The sequence below is a fragment of the Asparagus officinalis genome, chromosome 5, assembly GCF_001876935.1.
Source record: "Asparagus officinalis chromosome 5, Aspof.V1, whole genome shotgun sequence".
In the NCBI taxonomy this organism is placed as follows: Eukaryota; Viridiplantae; Streptophyta; class Magnoliopsida; order Asparagales; family Asparagaceae; genus Asparagus; species Asparagus officinalis.
The window spans coordinates 126,741,300-126,759,718 of record NC_033798.1 but is presented as its reverse complement, the minus strand read 5'-3'; the positions used below and the strand labels follow the sequence as shown (position 1 = coordinate 126,759,718).

The following is an 18,419-nucleotide window of genomic DNA, read 5'->3' as shown; positions in this document are numbered from 1 at the left end:
AGAGGTATGTTGACTAACGAATGATGAAATCGGAATGCTAGTGAGAATGGAATGGTCATTTCCTACGCTTCTCACTTTGAGTGTAATCTTTAATAAAATGAAATTTTGTTGGGTTAATAAATGAACTGATATAATAAAAATTGTAATTTACTTTTTCCATTTTGATTCCTATTATTTTAAGTGAAGGAGAGAGATGCTCCACTTTTTATATCGATGTTCATTGGGCAAATGTTCAATTTACGTTCCGAGCAAATATTAAGGTAGGAAATTTGATTAAGTGGAGAAGTGGGAAAATTCAGAGCCAAATCCATTAAAAAACGTGTCAAAACAAAAATGAAGGTAAGAATGTTGCGTTTTCAATTAATTGTAGCTGAGGTATATATATATAAGGAAGTGAGATAAATATTAGAAATGGATCATTCCAATTTACCATCACTAATTATGACACTACAAACGATTACCAAATTCCCTTATATCGTTAACCTATAAACAAGGCCTAAGGGAATACAAAATTCAACTCTGATAACAGAGTTTGAGGTTTATACATTAAAGTCTCGAAGATCCCTAATATAGTAGTTCGATCATACTTTATTAAATTCTCACGCGAGACAAAAAAAAAATTGCTTGTAGTAAACATCGGTCGTCCCTTTTGTCTAGAACTGATATTATAGTATAAAGCCGATATGGCTATATAAGGTATTCAAGCGAAGTTCGTGATGGATAGTTAATATTATATTTTAATAGAAAAAGATTTAAAGTTTCTTTTAAATTAGATATTTAATAATGATTTATATAACTAATTATTGATATTTCGGACTTAATTTAATATTAGCCTTTATTTAAATTTACAATTAATTTTGTCTTGAAATATTTAGTATGCCTATACATAAAACTAATAATTTATTTTATTCCTTAATTAGAACCTATTAAATTATATCTCTACATTAAATGTGCTTTTAAACTCAAGAGCTCTCTCACGTCTAATAAATACACGTTAAGGAATCATTATACGACGAATTGAGCACAGCCTAATATTAATTATTTTGCCAGAGTAACGCAATAATGGGAGAGAGAAAATTTCTGTGCCCCGCTTTGGGCTTAGCTATTTGACGGCAGATGGCACTGATAATCTTACCGCTAGTAAAACTACGGCTCATTGAAATGGTTTGAACACATAAATCATCCCCCCCATACTCCCACGAACGACTCCACGACTCTTCTCCAACATTAATAGAGGATGGATGGGATTGATTGGACCACATAGGCGTCAAGGAGGACATATCCTCTATGACAAGGATACTTATAATCTCATAATGTGCTTGTGTGTGTGTGTGTGTGGTGTGTGTTGTGTGTGTGTGTGTGTGTATATATACTATATATATAATATATTATATATATATATATTAATATATATAGAGAGAGAGAGAGAGAGAGACGAGAAAGCAAACTTGTGTCCAACTGCAAGTTGATAGACAAGAATTGTCCCCGCAATTTTAGCTACTTATTATACCTATAGGGATCCTTGCATGTATGAAAAGTTTTTTATATTAATAAATAAGTGGCTAGAACTTGGTGGACATCAACTTAAGTTGATAGGAGTCTTACTATAATATATATAGTATATAATATATAATATATAATATATATTAGTATATATAATATATTATTTATATATCATAATATATATAGAATATATATATATATATAAATAAATAATATAAAATATATATATATATAGGGAGAGGTTCTAATAAAAACCTAGAGAACTAAAAACCAATCCTAACCCTACATTCTATTTCATCCAATGGCCTAGATTTCGATGGCAGAATTGTAAATATAGACAAATTTAATACACTGCATTAATGTGAAAAGGGTAAAATTGGAACAATTCATTGCATTAATGGTGACTGATTACATTGGAACAATGATACAAATTTAATACACGTCCTTTAATACTCTCTCTTACATTAATAGTGCTACATTCTTTAATACTCTCTCTCTCTAACTCACTTCCCGATCTCTGTAAATCTCACATGAAGAACACAACAACGCATTGAATCTGGATTCACTGAATTGATCTTCAATCCAGATTCACTCCAACGAATTGAATCTGGATTCACTCCAATCGATTTGCTGCTCCACTGGATTTGTGAATCATTCTAACCATCCAAGCAGAATAAGAAACTTATGGTAAAAAACAAGCTATAAAATTTTATAACATGAAAAATTTTCACCTTTTACAGCAAAAAGTTATGATTTTTATGGTAAAAAACAAACACCTCACATAATTGAATCTGGATTCACTGCAGTGAATCGAGATTCACTGAAGTGAATCTAGATTCACTCATGCGTTTATTGAAGTAAAAACAAGCTGGATTCACTGCAGTGAATCGAGATTCACTGAAGTGAATCGAGATTCACTCATGCATTTATAGAACGTGTTTGATGATTTTAAGCAAAAAGTTACAATTTTTATGGTAAAAACAAACACCTCACATAACTGAATCTGGATTCACTGTAGTGAATTCAATTATTTAGGACAGCAACTAAAACAAACCCCACAACTAAAATTCTGAACTTTAACCAATTTTAACAAAAAAACTAACAGGATTGCAATTTCTAAAATATTTTAATAGAAACCCTAAAAAAGATTGCAAATTTTGAAAGATAATCCAACAAAACAAACAACCAAGATCGAGTATAAGAGAAACCCCAAGCTAAAACAAATCCTAGAACCAAGATCGCAACTTCAACAATTACCCTAAAAAGAAACCAAAATCAAATTGAAATTAAAGAAAAACATGACGAACCGAGGGGGTGCTCGAGCTTGAAGGAACTCTTGGCCATGGATCCCCTCTTTCTATCATCCCCAATACATGACGAGAACAAAACCATGATCAGATCAAAAGAAAATAACACCTACCAAGAATCAAATCAAACTTAGAATATAACCTACCAAGAAAATATAACACCTACCAAGAAAATAACACCTACCAAGAGAGAGGGGGCTGGTTCAAGCTTTTGGGAAATGGAGGAGAGAGAGAGAGGAGAACGTGAGAGGAGAGTTGCATGGGAAAATGGAGAACTCAATAAGAAGCATTAATTACCTCTCTTTAGTGGGCTGTTTATTTTACCTAATTACCCTTATGCAGCTTTAATCTCAGCCATTGGATGAATCTAGATCCAATGGAGAGGATTGGTTTTTAGTTTTTAGGATAGTGAGGTTTGTATTTGAACCTCTCCCTATATATATAAGAGTATAAATATGTACATATATAAGTATATTTATATAATAGTATAAATACATATAAGAGTATAAATATATATATAAGAGTATAATAGTATAAATACATATAAGAGTATAAATATACATATAAGAGTATAATAGTATAAATATATACATATAAGAGTATATTTATATATATAAGAGTATAAATATATTTATACATATAAGAGTATAAATATACATATAAGAGTATAATAGTATAAAGACATATAAGAGTATATTTATATAATAGTATAAATACATATATTTATATAATAGTATAAATACATATAAGAGTATAAATTTGTATAAACTTATATGTACATATATAAGTATATTTATATAATAGTATAAATACATATAAGAGTATAAATATATATTTATATATCTATACATATATATAAACATAAACTTATATGTACATATAATATAATTATATTTATATAAGAGTATAAATATATATATACTATTATATAAATATAATTTTTATGTTTTATTGTTTTTTTAAAATTTAAAAAAATACAAATAAAAAATCTGGGCCGGCCCGGGGTACCCGGGCCTGGGTCCGGGCTCCGATTTTGCCCGGGCCGGCCCGGCCCGGATGGACAGGCCTAACTGCCGTCTGAAAAAAGACTAAAGACGAAACGAAAGTTTCAGACTTGTTAGCTTTAAAATAGAGAGACAAGACAACTGAAGAACTACACCTAGGGGTGCTAAATCGTATCCGTATCCGAGAAAATATTCGTAACCGTATCCGTTAGGATACGAATATGGTTACTCAAATCTATAACCGATAGGATATGGTTACGGATATGGTTTTGTAGTGAAATATCTGTATCCGTATCCGAAATATCCGAATACATATTAGTCATACTCTTACGATAGTTTCGATTCTTAGATTATGGATTTGTGGTTAATTTTGATGATCAAGATGTCTAATCTTAACTTTTCAATTATAATGGACATATTAACAAATTCTTTTGTATCACATGAACTATGTTTTTCTCAATACTATCTAGTTTTCTCATATCTGTTTTGTATCTGCATGCATATCCGCTTGTATATCCGTAACCGTATCCGATTTTAGCGGATATGATTATAAATTTTTCTTACCGAGGTATATCCGTATCCAAGATGGATAAGAGGATATGAATAAGATAAACATCATATCCGAGTTGTATCCGAACCGAATGTACCCCTAACTACACCTTGTTCTTCTACCTCATGTGGTCCCCACAAAAGTTTGGTCCTGTTTGTGGGTCAAATTAAGACGTCCTCTATCTTTCCACTTTTAGAAAGGTAAGCTGACAAGTTGCAAAGCCAGCTTGACGGACAAGTGAGCATTTAACGCTTCACTTAACTACAAAAATTTCTTAACTAATTTTGTTTCCATTAAAATTTACCCTCTCAATAATTTTTTTTTCTCTCCCTCAATCATTTTCTTAAGTAAATCGGTCCTCTCCATTCTGATACCGTGCTCATAGCAGAACTTCTTGAATCTGGTGTCTTCATACTCACCACCATTGTCTGTTCTGAGTTTCTTTACCCTCAAACCGGTCTCATTCTTGACCATGGCTTTCCATCTTCTGAAAGCCTCAAACACTTCTGACTTATGTTTCAGAAAGTAGACCCATACTTTCCGAGTGTGATCATCGATAAAAGTCACGAAGTAGTGTTTCCCACCAATCGACGCAGTGGTGGTTGGTCCCCAAACATCTGAGTGAACGAGCTCTAGCTTCTGCTTCCTGGGGGTTCTGCCACTTGTCTGAAAGCTGACTCTCTTCTGCTTTCCAAGTATACATTCTTCACACATATCCATCTCCACTGACTGCAGTCCTGGGAGTTTTCCCTTTGTGTGCATGATCTTCATCCCCTTTTCACTCATATGACCGAGTCTCTGGTGCCACAGCTTTGAAGTCTCATTGCTTGCTGCAACTGAGATCGAACAACGTGCACCTGCTGTCATATATAGGGTACCAGTCTTCCTGCCTCGGGCAATCGTCATTGCGCCCTTTGAGGGCAATTGTCATTGCGCCCTTTGAGATCTTCCAATCATCTCCATGGAAGGTTGTGGTGTATCCTTCGCCAGCCAACTGGCCTACGGATATTAAATTCTTTCTCAGGTCGGGAATATGCCTGACATCCTTCAGCTCCTATACTGACCCGTTCAACTTAATTTTCACCACGCCTTTGCCCACTATAGCACACGGTTGATCATCACCAAGATATACGTATCCAAGTTTTCCGGGGGTATACTTCTCGAAGAATTCTTTCTGAGAGGTAGCATGGAACGACGCTCCTGAATCTAACACCCAAGATTCCTCCTTGCTCTCCAAAGAGCATATCAATGCGTCGTCTCCTCCTGAAGTGGAAGTGACATTCACCTCTGCTTTCGCTTCCTTCTCCTTCTGTGTACTCTTGCACTGATTCTTGTAATTCCCGGTCTTTCCACAATTCCAACACTCGATAGCCTTCGAGCTGTTGCTTGGATTCCTTGATTTGGACCTCCTGTCCTTTGATCTACCTCTGTAGTTTGATTTTCCTCGTCCGTTTCCTCTGGTTGAATTTCTACCTCTTGATTCTGTATGCAATACTGAAAAGGTTGTAGCTTCACCAGTCTCTCGCCGTCGGATCTCCTCACTGAGAACCAAATCACGAACGTCGCGGAACTTTAACTTTTTCTTTCCCGATGAGCTACTCACTGCCGTGACTGTAGCGTTCCAACTCTCTGGTAGGGAAGACAAAAGTATCAACGCCCGGACTTCATCATCAAACTCAATCTCAACAGAACTCAATTGGGTTGTAACCGTATTAAGTTCATTGAGGTGTTGTGCTACTGACGCGCCTTCCGCCATTTTCAGATTGAATAACGCGCAGTCAAATGAACTTTTTCGGGCGCGGCTGATGGCTTGCTCATACAATGTTTGAAGAGTGCTGGCCATAAGACCTGCCGTGGTCTTCTCCTCGCTATGTGAACGCAACATTGCGAGTCACGTTAATTGATAACTCCTCGCGGGCTTGTCTATCTAGAAAGGTTCGCACTCTTCTTCCTGTCATTTAGAATCTAGGCTTCTTCCCCATAGTGGTTTGATCACAGATTTTTCTGATACAGATATCCTCTATCTGGCATTTCCAGAATCCGAAATCTGTTGCCAGTCAATTTATCAAGTCTCATTTTGGCGCTCATTCCGTGTGGGCCATAGGCTCCGCACTTGAAATCTGACTTGTTTCTATGATCGTTTCACGCTGCTGAATACGCAAGTTGTTGGAGATTTAACGGCTGAAACCTAATTTGCAACCAGAAACGGCAGAATAGAAAAAAATACACCAAGATTTGCGAGGCTTGCGGCAACTGGCCTACGTCTCTCGGGAGCACAACACCAGATAATTTTTAATATAATCATATTAGAGAATAATGTACAAATTTAGTGAGGCGGATCTTCAATAATTGAGATTTCTCAAATAAACACCTTGTAGCTACAGTGTTAATAATCAAGAGGTATGGAACCCTTTCAATCTCCTTGAGACATAAATATCGCGGCTCACATTAAACCCCTCTTTAACTATGTCTATATTCTCTCTCGTTCTTTAATCACCGCCTGCAACCACATGTTGAGGTGTTGGGCATATTTAAACAAGGCAAATCGCAGCTGGCGTATTTGGGGGTTTTCCGCCGTCCCGTCTGGTGAAGGAAAAATCGGACGAGGGGGGAAGGTCTCAGGCATCGAGAAGACCTCAGGCTGGGGTTTTCTTTTATAGGCGGAGTTGATGGATGAGCTGGCGACAGCCTGTCGCCAGCGACCGCTTCGACGCCAGCTTCGAGCCGAACGCAGAGGTCGCTTCGACGCCATCTTCGCACAAACGCAGAGCTGAAAGGGGGAGGCGAACGCAGAGCTCGAGCCGCCAAAACGCCAAGGTCAGGTCAGCGTTCGCCTGGGGGTTCTCCGTCGACTTCGCCTGCGTCAGGTCGTCGACAACCTCGCCTGGGCTTCGAGCTTCGTCGGAGCTCGTCGGAGCTCCTCGCCGGACATGGAGGTTGGTATCCACCCCCAAATTAACACTAACAAAGCATTAAAATATGCATTTGAAACTCGAGACAAACAAATCTATTTCTTTTTTTTTAGAAATAGAATGTGGGAAGCTCAACTGAATTTTGATTATTTTTTTATAGCTTATTCGAACTTGCTTATAGACAACTACCTCAACATAGTAAAATAATTATTTTTTTTTTGGGGGGGGGGGGGGGGGGGAAGCTCAACTGAACTTTTGTCAGAGCTATTAGAGATTATCGGTATTCAGATTTATGAGATATTGTTGAGATGATATTAGAGCAACCAGGGTTCAAATCCTACTAGCCATGAATTTAATGAGATTTTTTTTAAAAAAATTTGACATCGCTGCGTGAGTATAATTTTTAACCCGTCAAAACATCACTCAACCTGCAAGGTCTTGTTAGAATTAATATAAAACTATAATCATCGCTTCTGATCATAACTTTAGAGTTTTGGTGTAAATAGTTAGAGTGACTAAATTTAATAAGAGACAAATTTTAATATTGGTACATGTGGGGAATGGGCCCACCGTGCTTCTGCTACGCCACTCTAATTTTGATAACTTTCTTATATTGGTTGCAAGAGATTCACAAGAGCAAAGGAGAAGTGAAGACAAAAATGAGAAAGAAAAAGTAGCTAGATGAACAAAGAAAAACAAGGGTCATTCTCTACTACGAGAAAAAGAGACATTTTGCGTCTCTAAGTTGAGATGTTTACTCATGAATTATCATATGTTACTGTTGATATTATTCTCAAAAGTTGATTATTGAAAATTATAGTACATCATGATTCGAATCTTTGAAATATAAATTTATATTGCTTTTCTCTTTAGTTTTCAGCACTTTATGAATCGTTTGTGGCAACTACACTTATTTTTTTGCTTATCTGGATATCTTTGCACTGTATAATACTAGTTTCTTAATTTTTTAAGTTGTCTATTTAAGTTTGGAGTAACAACGAGCAGCAGAAATATTTCTTACGTATATGCCATTCCAAATGGTCCTGTAGATGTAACTTCTCAAGGTTATCAACATTCAGAGACAACGTAAATTGTGAGGATTCAACAAATTATAAGATGTGCAAGAGACATCGTGTTTCTTCTGCTTATGAGCGTAAACACATACATGAATCCAAGGTTGATGATTCAAAGGAACAAATGCCTTTGGTTTTTAAGATGTTAAATGCTTTCTATCGATTCTCTCGGCCCCACACAATCTTCGGCACTGTAAGTTTTGATAATTTTTCCTTTTGTAAGCATACCCTATATTAATGTTCATGATTAGGTTTCTAATTGTTATTATTTTGTGCATTGTTTTTGAATTATCAGGTTATCGGTATAACGTCAGTCTCTTTTCTCCCAATTGAAAGTATGGCTGATGTCTCTCCTGTATTTTTAATAGGATTATTGAAGGTGAAATAGTCAATTTGTGAACATTAATCAGAAAAAGCAAGAATTTGATCTACTGACTTGCATTTCTCATAACTACAGGCTATAATTCCAGCAGTGTTAATGAACATCTACGTTGTGGGTTTGAATCAACTCTTTGATGTTGAAATTGATAAGGTATTGAAATTAACAATCCATGATCATTATTCTTAGACAATCAAAGTAATTTAATCTTACATGAAAGCAACATTATGATTTTATTAAAGAGAGTGATTCTTCTATTCTGGCAGATAAATAAACCTACTCTGCCGTTGGCATCTGGGGAATTTTCAAGGGAAATAGGAACGACAATCGTAGTTGTTGTTTGTTTAATGGTATGCATTGTCATATTTCTTTGAAGAGTGAAAATTATATAGTACAATCTAATTGTTGGAAGTATTTCCTGGTGTTAATGAATTTTCTTTCCTTTAATGGATATTTACACTCACATTACTTTATTCTTCTTCTGCAGAGCTTTTTTATAGGATTGAAGGCTCAATCCCTGCCTTTACTGTGTGCACTATCAGGATCTTGCTTTCTTGGAACTGCATATTCTATCAATGTAAGAAAATGACATTACTATCTGAGCAAATAATGAAAGATGACTCCATATCGTAGACTTCACAATAATGAACTAAAATGTAAAATTCTAAGATGACACTTGTACAATTTTTTTAAAATAATAGCGTGTTGTAGGACTTCGTATCTGGGACCCATGTAAGAAATATCCAGACCAATGTAGAATACTGCTAAATCATTTTAACATTATTTACATGATAGCTAATTAATGATATAGGATTTTAAAAGTATTTATATGTTTTTCTATCCGAATGTTTTAGGTTCCTTTCCTTAGATGGAAACAACATCCTGTCCTTGCTGCAACATGCATCCTTTGTGTGCGTGCAATCTTAGTCCAACTAGCCTTCTTCATCCATATTCAGGTATCGTTTTTATTGTTTATATACTTCAGCTTATTTGTTTATTTACAGTGTGGTTTATCATATTTTACAAATGACAATCATCAAATTTGATTTATTTTAAGTCTCTTTTTGACTAGTTGTTTTCATTAACTAATACTACTTGGAGTGACTACTAGGGATATGTACTCAGAAAGCCAGTGGCACTCACAAAATCAGTAGTATTTGCCACAACTTTTATGTGCTTCTTCTCAGCTGTTATAGCTCTTTTTAAGGTAAGTTGCAGTACTTTTTTAGCCAAAAATTGTCATACGAATATGAGACCTTTTGTGTTACATGCTCACTTTATAAACTTGAATGACGTTTCTAATGCCATCTTAAATATTCATGTGAGTAAATGGTGAGAAAATCCCACTTTCATGAAATTTGAGATTTTGATCTTTTTAATTCTTTTCGTAGAGGTAGCAGCAATCATAATTCGTACTATGTAGGAGAAATTGCGCTACAAGCCAACAACTGTTGCTTCTGAAAACTTATTATGTAGTTGTATGTACTTGTTTGATAAAATAATTTGGATTTTTTTTATATTTATACGATTTAATATATCAATTAGTAGGATATACCTGATGTAGACGGAGATAGAAATTTCAGCATTCACTCGTTCAGTGTTCGTCTGGGTCAAGAAAGAGTAAGTACAAATATTTTTTATGTGTGTATTTACATTTTTTTGGGAGTATAAGTTGCAATTCTTGTTAATGTAGGTGTTTTGGCTTTGCATTAAGCTACTGCTAATTGCATATACTATAGCCATAATTGTTGGAGCCTCTTCTGGAAATATATATCAACGACTGGTAACTGTATGTCTCTATATCTTTTTCGCATGGTAAATGAATTCTGAAGATATTATGATTGTTTACTTGATATTTTGGTTGTTTGAAGGAAATGAATTCTGAAGATATTATGATTGTTTACTTGATATTTTACTTGTTTGAAGGAACAATTCTACCTAAATTTAATTATATTTTTCAATTTCAGGTACTTGGTCATGCCTGTATTGCATCCATCCTTTGGCTTCAAGCACAATCTGTTGATGTACAAGATAAGTCATCAACAACTTCATTTTATATGTTCATATGGAAGGTAATTAACAAGGCAACTTAATTCCTAGTCCTAATTAAGTAAAATTATTGGTTAATACTACAGAAGTATAAATAACATGCGGCTTTAAACAAATATAAATTTAAAGATTAGTCCTTTTAATAGATTTCTACATGATTTTATTTTGCTTCATCTAGTTTCTCTCTCTCTCTCACACACACACACACTCTCTCTCTTTTTTGTTGCATTGTATAGTCCAACATGAAATTGGAATTGTACACTCTTTTTCTGAATAGTTGGTTCATGCTAAGCATAAAATGAGCTTACATAATGCAATTCTTAGAATTTTTTTAGACTCCGAACAACTCCTAAAAAGTCATGCAATAGACATTAACATCCACGTAGTGCAATGTAAAAAATGCAGCAAAATCCATACCTTCCTTTTTAAAGTAGAATAAACCTATTCACTACTTTCTCTGTTGACAGAAATTAATTGCATGGCACCTTGTTGACGTAAATAATATATCTTAACTACCTTAGAAAATTTATCAAATTGTTGATTCTTAAGTAATTATCAATCCAAGTCACGTTGAAGCGATTTCGATTATCTTTAGTCTGGAATTGTTATTTAATACTTTGTGTTCATGCCTTCCATCTTGGTGGGTGTAGTCATTGTATACATTCTATGTTCATTTGCTTTAAGACTGATTAACAGTCCAAATGGTTTTATGGGGATTTTCTTTTTTTGCAGTTATTTTATATTGAGTACTTGCTTATCCCATTTCTTCGTTGAGTATGCTGGAAAAGTCAAGAGCCAATAAAGTCATGGAAGAGATGAAGGTCCTTCAACTCTATCATTTGGTTGTGTATTGTGATATTGTTAAGAATCTCACTAGAAAAATTTTGCCTTGAAATCTCCTAATATATCATCTATTTCGTGAAAATTTTGGCCTTTGTGATCACTTAATGTATATTTTTCTTGAGCTTGATATAACCCTTATGTTGGATTATCATCATAAGTATCACTATACACATTTTCCCCCCCAACGACTGTACATTTGGTTGCATGTCCAAAATTAACTTCTATTAGAAAGTAATTGTGATTTAAATGTGACAATATATGGGGCGAAAATAAAAGGCTAATCTAAAATGGCTATAATCATTTATTTAGAAATAGAGGATGATATTTAAGAACATCGACAATCTGTTATCTTTCATGTAATGTGAAGGTTGCATCTTCATTTCTCTCTCCACCCTCTCAAAACAAAGAAGCGAATCATCTTCATTAACATATTAACAATTACAGAGCCTCCAAAAAACGCGTTCTAAATTTTTAATCCAAATTATGTATTTCCTAACTGAAGTTTACGGAGCTCTATGTTCTCAATGCAATTTTTTGATGAATTTTCTATACGAGTGATCTTGAATATTCGATCAACCACACACATACTGCACCGATTTTGGGCATCAACAAATTTTCATCACCAGTTCATTTTGAAGAAAACAAACTCTATGTGCCGTAGTGCAAATATGAAACATCATCGTACCAAAGTGTAAAATATCCATTTAACCGGACCGGGTTTGGATCCTACGCGTTAAAGCCCTAGACCCGTTTCCTCGCAATCTTATCGCCCACTATAAAGCCCAAAACCGCAGATTTTAAGCTCTCACGATTTAGGGTTTCCTCCGCCGTCGTCTCCAAGCTCAGAACCAGCAAGAAAATGGTAAGAATCTCTCACTTTCTCTCTTCTAGGGTTAGGGTTAGGGTTAGGGTTTCACTTCATCGTTCTGATCTCTATTTTCTCTATTAGCCTTCTCACAAGACTTTTCGGATCAAGAAGAAGCTCGCGAAGAAGATGAGGCAGAACAGGCCGATCCCTCACTGGATCCGCATGAGGACCGATAACACCATCAGGTACGATTCCCTCCCGATCGATTTCGGTAATTTCTTCTTCATTTTTTCTTTGGAATTTTGATTTATTGAGTGGAGTTGTTGGTTCTTTGATCTCAGGTACAATGCGAAGCGCAGGCACTGGCGCCGCACCAAGCTAGGGTTTTGAGGACGCCCTAGGTTTTACTTTCCCTTCACCCTCTTAGAGCTAGGGTTTACTATGTCACTGCTTTGCTTTATTCTACTGAGAGATAGTTGTTGGACCTTGAGAGCTTCCGATTTTATCTTAGATCTTGCGTGGAGAGTAAATTGCTAGAATGCTTTGTATTTTGACTTGAATCGTGGCATCTTGTTTACTTGTTGGATATTGTTTGAATTTATGACGTGTTGGTTTAGTTTTGCCCTTTTGTCATATAAATATCTTTAGCAGTACATCGTTATATATGCCTTCTCCCATTTGATTATGCTCTTTCACTAGGTTTGTGGAGTAGCATTATTTTGGCATCCTTCTGGTCTGAGTATTGGTTAAGAAATTATACTGAATACTGGATGTGAGTCGTATTTGTAAGAAATACATTGGGGGGGGGGAAGCTTGTGCTGATTTGATTATATGGGCTGTCAAATTGGTTATCTCATTCATTTGACCCGTGTTTCTTATGTGTGTTGTCATTGTTAAAATTTACTATTTCCCCCATTTCTGTCATTGATTAATGTTAAGCTATTTAATTGATGAGGCAATTTGTTATCAGAGATAATAAAATACGACTGCTTTGAACTTTCTTATGGTAACTCTGACTTAAAAGTCGTCGTCTCTTACTGTGGAAATCAATGAGATGGAATAGGAGAATAGGAAATGTGCATGCACTCACCTGTTGATGAAAGCATGTCTATGATGATTTTAGGTTTGATTGTGATTGCAGAGATCAGGTGATTTCTATGCGGGGGGGGGGGGGTTGGTTGGTTGGTTGGTTCTGTTATATTTGCCAATTGGGATAATAAACCTTTAGAATGCATCAATTAGATGTAAGCAATGGTAAAATCGTAGAAGCCTGCAGATGGCTGTCTGTCTTTAGGATTAGCTGTTTTAAAGTATGTTGAGAAAGAATATGGGGAAGATGTATAAAATAGCATGAGGAATTTATGGGATTCCAAGTTAACGGGTTTTTTATTGTCATAAACTTATAGCACCTAATAACTTTTGCAAATAGGCAATGATCCATAGTAAAGTCAGGAACGTTCTTTAAGAAGTCTTTTATGTTTTCTGCTTTGTGTCAGTAGTTGCTTGAAGATAATGACACATGACTTCCTTATTTTTTAAGAACATTTTTATATTCAAGAAGCTTTTGTTATCAATTGGAGCATCCTTCAATTGCATTGGTTAAGATTGAAGAAAGAACGATGTAGAATTGTGTGAAAGGCTTTAGCCTATAGAAACCATAGGATTGCTCAAAACATTGAATACTATTCATGAATATAGTAGAAACAATTCAGCAAATAATTTAGTTTCAAATCTTGGGTTTTCGATTGAACCTAATCCGAGATAAAGTCCAATGACCTTGGTTCTCTGCTGATTAACCCCCAAAAAGCATCAAAGAGTGATCAAATTCATGAAAAAGTAAAAATTGACCTGAATCTGGTGAATCCATATCGAACTTAACATGACTAAAACAAATGCAATATCTAGCATTCCAGCCTCAAATGCTTGAAAAGATCTTAAGGGGGGAAAAAGAAAAGAAAACAAGAGTGAATAGCCTGAATCTCTTTAATCACACATTACGCCATCGCATTGATTTTGAGAGGGGAAGGTGGAATATGGTTATCCTTCAAGCTATCTCATTGTTTATTGGCTCAACTAAGTTGTATCATATAACAGTTAGGAATAATATAATTGACAGTATATTCTAGATCCTATGTGGTTGTATATTGTGATTAAGTGAGTATTTGGTTTAAAAAAATCTGGAATCTGTTTGGGTCAGGAGGTGGAATACATTGTAAGTTAAGACTGGTCGTGTTTTTAGATTGAAAGTTCATTTATTATCACTCATTCACTTACTGGAAGCTTAAGGATTTTTTATTATTACATCATGTACATCTGCTGGTTACAGTATATTTTACATTAGATACGCATTAAATTATTCTTAATGTTTTTCAAGGATTGTATAGCATCTGCGATCCTGAATGAGTAATCATTGCTTTTAAACTGTTTTTCATGAATGCTTTTAAACTTGCTATGTTTGAAGTTTGATATTTCAGGAGGGTGAAGGTGTAATGAGTAATCATTGCTGCGCAAACCTTTGTATTTTTGTGTCCAGTTTAAGTAGCAACTACCGGCTCCTCCTCCTGACTTCATGAGAGTGCAAAGCTCAAATGACCAGTCTTGAGCTTTCATGCTTGAACATAAGATCTGCTAGTTCATAGTATTATACAATTTCTTTATTAGTGACGTCAGATTTTTGTGTGTTTAGGGTATGAGGAAGGTGCTAGTTAGGATGTATAAAAGAGCTTAGTGAAAGGATGGAAACTAGTTGATGTGACTATCCCTAGAGATTTCTTATAAGAGCTTTGATTTCTTTATGTAATTCATGGATTTTTGGTCTTGAAAACCAAGTGGAATGGAAGTACAGATAACCTCTTCTCGTAATGGCTAGTTTCCACTTATAGGCCAGTTGTCTTTGACGGTACAACCATACAAATAAAATTCAAGTCGTCATATTGTAGTTAGGAGGCATTGAGTTCTTTGCCGGAGTCAAAAGCCTGGAAGGAACTTAAATGGAAAAGGTAGCCATGAAATTATCTCCTGTTGTTTTAATTATGAAAGAAGTTGATATGACAAAGCAAGGAGGAAAATAGCATGATTAGTTAGCATCCCTATCTTCTTTCCTGGCAAAAGGAAAGACACACTGACGGCCGGGTGCTAAGTTAGCTGACCTTGTTAAAGCTGTAGTGCTAAGTTAGCTGAACTTTTTTACAACATAATAACGAACATTCCAGTTTGAGCCTGTGACAGAACATTGTTTTGTTCTTGCATCTTGTTTGCAATGCAATAGTTAGGGGGAGGAAATAGGAAGCATATAGCTATTAGTTAGTAGGGTGGGGTATGAACCACAAAGCATATACAAATGTCTATGTTACTAAACAGTATGTCTAACACCCCGTACAAGACATGTAGTATGTCACTAAAGAGTATGTCTAAAGATTTTATTAATCTCGGAAATATGATTAATATGGAGTATAATTCTGAGAAAAGGCTGAACTCTCCTATACTAACATTTATATTTGAGGCTCTTTTATACATAAATAACCCAATTTGGATTAAATAAAAAAAAGCCGCAAGTATATAGCTGTGTCATTTTGTCTTCTTGGAGAATGACTGTTTCTTAACGGTAACTTTGTCGGAGTACGACATTTGTTTCTGCCTGCAGATCACTGGTATAAGGAAAGATGAATTTGGAGCCAAAGGATGTGCTAAATTAATTCTGTTAGACATACACTACTTAATAGTGTTCCCCTTGTACATCCACCTTCCTATGGAAATCAAGGATGAAAGATAGTATAATAGTTTTGGGCCCTTTTTGTTTAGCTACATGGTGATATCACAGAATGCTTGTCTGTGTTATTGAGAGATTGAAACTTCTCATTCATTGGTCAAGATCAGCATTTGGACCTTGTTTCATTTGAGTGTTGGTTTCTGGACTCTAGCTTAGGTCAAGTGTATAAATAAACCTAGTGGATGGTGTGTAGTGGCAACAGCGCTGGATGTTCTTGCCACCATTTGCTTTTAGACACTTTTGTTATCTCTTGGTACATCTGTCTCTGATGTTGACCCGGTAGCAAGTTCTTTATTGTCTCTAAAATATGCATGTAAACAATGGTTTTCTGCATACAATATTTTGTAGTGGTATCACGCGTTGCATATCCAACTGTAACGGCAACAAGTTCTTAAATGTCGTGGCTGTCGTCGTTCCCAGTTTGTTTCAGGAGCTTACACATTTTCACACATCTACGCTTGAATGTGATTGCGAAGTATGTTAGCAATTTGTGTTTGCAATGGTGTAGTGTTTATCTGAAGGACATTTGCACCTTGGTGCGCTGGAGCTCTGTATGTTCTGATTTTTCTCATAAGAACTTCGATTTTCCCTCGATTTGTTTTCGGGGTAGCCAGTAGGTGTGCTGTTACCTTTTTCATTTTATTTATGTTGTATATAAAATCAATCCAATCTAATTGTATTGCAGTTTCGCCATGAAGTTGTCCTTCATTTGGATATATTTGGCGGTCTGTCTCTTTAAGCAGTATTTGGTTGGCACAAGTGCAGAAGCAGCATTTGCTGATCACGCTATGCTAGTTTTTTTAATTAATCTATCTATATTATTTATATAAAAGAATACTCATATTAAAACTTTTGATTTTCTATTTTGACCTTTCAAATTTTGATAATTCACAATTACACCATTAGTTATAATTAATCTTTAAGTACTTATCCATAACTCTTTATTAGTCTTCCCAAAAAATATTTGGTCAAGAGTATAATTATCATCAATAGTTTATAATCTAATACTATGTACAAATGCTTATGTCTATATTTAGAATTTTAGAATGTCAATGTTCACTTTTCGGGCTACCGTAATTGCATGACGGGGGGTTTGCGATCTACTCTCCTCTTTAAAAAGTTGAAATGATTGTATTTGAGGGACATCAAAGTTTAAACCATGTGAGGACTAGAGTTTTGTAAAGATCACAAGAGGCAGAATTTGAGAATGGTGCGTCTCATTCTTCATTGCTTTGTGTCTTTTGAGCACCAGCTGCTAATCAGTCCAAAATTTTAGCGCAATACTATAAATCTCTTCCCAAGCAGTTACACAATAGTATAAGACAAAGTTAATCAAATAATAATAATAACAAGATGTAGAGTCTAGACTTTTAAAGTTCAATTTGAATCAATGCATAAACTATGAAGCAAATTAATTAACAACCCTTTTTATTTTTATATAACTTCTCTTTCATCTCTTGAGTATAAATTAGCTCACACAATTTCTTCCACTCACCATAATATCTACTAAGCCAAATTCATACAATTACAAAAAAAGCTCAACTAGAATTCCACTTGCATTAAAATGGAAAATTTAGCAGAACACAAGGTGTCGACTTCTTTCGATGGTCAAATTTGCTCAAGCATGTGTTAGCATGGTATGTGCCTCTATAATTCAATAAGAATTTTGAAATTGTGTTTCGAAACTTGATTATTCTAGAAATGAGTCAATTTGGTACGATGTAAGTTGTTATAATCAATTTGGTGATTAGTTTTCTTCTTGGAGACATTAGGTTCACTCGAATTTTAAAATGTATTATGAAAAGTCTGAAACGAACAAATGTATCTTGAAATCTCATTAGATTAAATATTTTTGAAATTTAACCCACTAAATTCATTTCGCAGTGTGATTTGAAAACACATTGTATAAAAAAAAAAATCAATGATGCTAAAATCATGAAGTATGGGCATGATTAGGAATGTATTAGGCTAATTGTATTAACCTTTTGATGTTATAGTGAGAAAGACAAAATAAACTTTCTTATCGTGATTTTAGATAAAAAAAAGTTGAATAAATACTACGACCAACATAATATTTACATGCATCCAAAATAAATATTATATTTTTATTATAAATAAACCCTGATTACTAAAGTGTTATCTTCTTAAGCTTTGACTTTTTACCTTCTAATTAATAACTCATTTTTATACATGACATTTATTTTCATTTATTTCTGTTTATT

General features: G+C 34.8%; 2 protein-coding genes across 2 annotated transcripts; both read left to right on the top strand.

Annotated features, from left to right (window-relative positions):
• On the top strand, positions 8,828–11,584 carry LOC109843662 (homogentisate geranylgeranyltransferase, chloroplastic-like). The gene is made up of 9 exons (XM_020412619.1): positions 8,828–8,866; positions 8,995–9,078; positions 9,216–9,305; positions 9,583–9,684; positions 9,840–9,935; positions 10,277–10,348; positions 10,422–10,517; positions 10,696–10,800; positions 11,510–11,584. The coding sequence occupies exons 1-9, from the start codon at positions 8,828–8,830 to the stop codon at positions 11,549–11,551; spliced, it is 726 nt and encodes a 241-aa protein (XP_020268208.1). The 3' UTR covers positions 11,552–11,584.
• On the top strand, positions 12,381–13,049 carry LOC109841203 (60S ribosomal protein L39). Its single transcript, XM_020410111.1, has 3 exons — positions 12,381–12,482; positions 12,570–12,673; positions 12,770–13,049. The coding sequence occupies exons 1-3, from the start codon at positions 12,480–12,482 to the stop codon at positions 12,816–12,818; spliced, it is 156 nt and encodes a 51-aa protein (XP_020265700.1). The 5' UTR covers positions 12,381–12,479; the 3' UTR covers positions 12,819–13,049.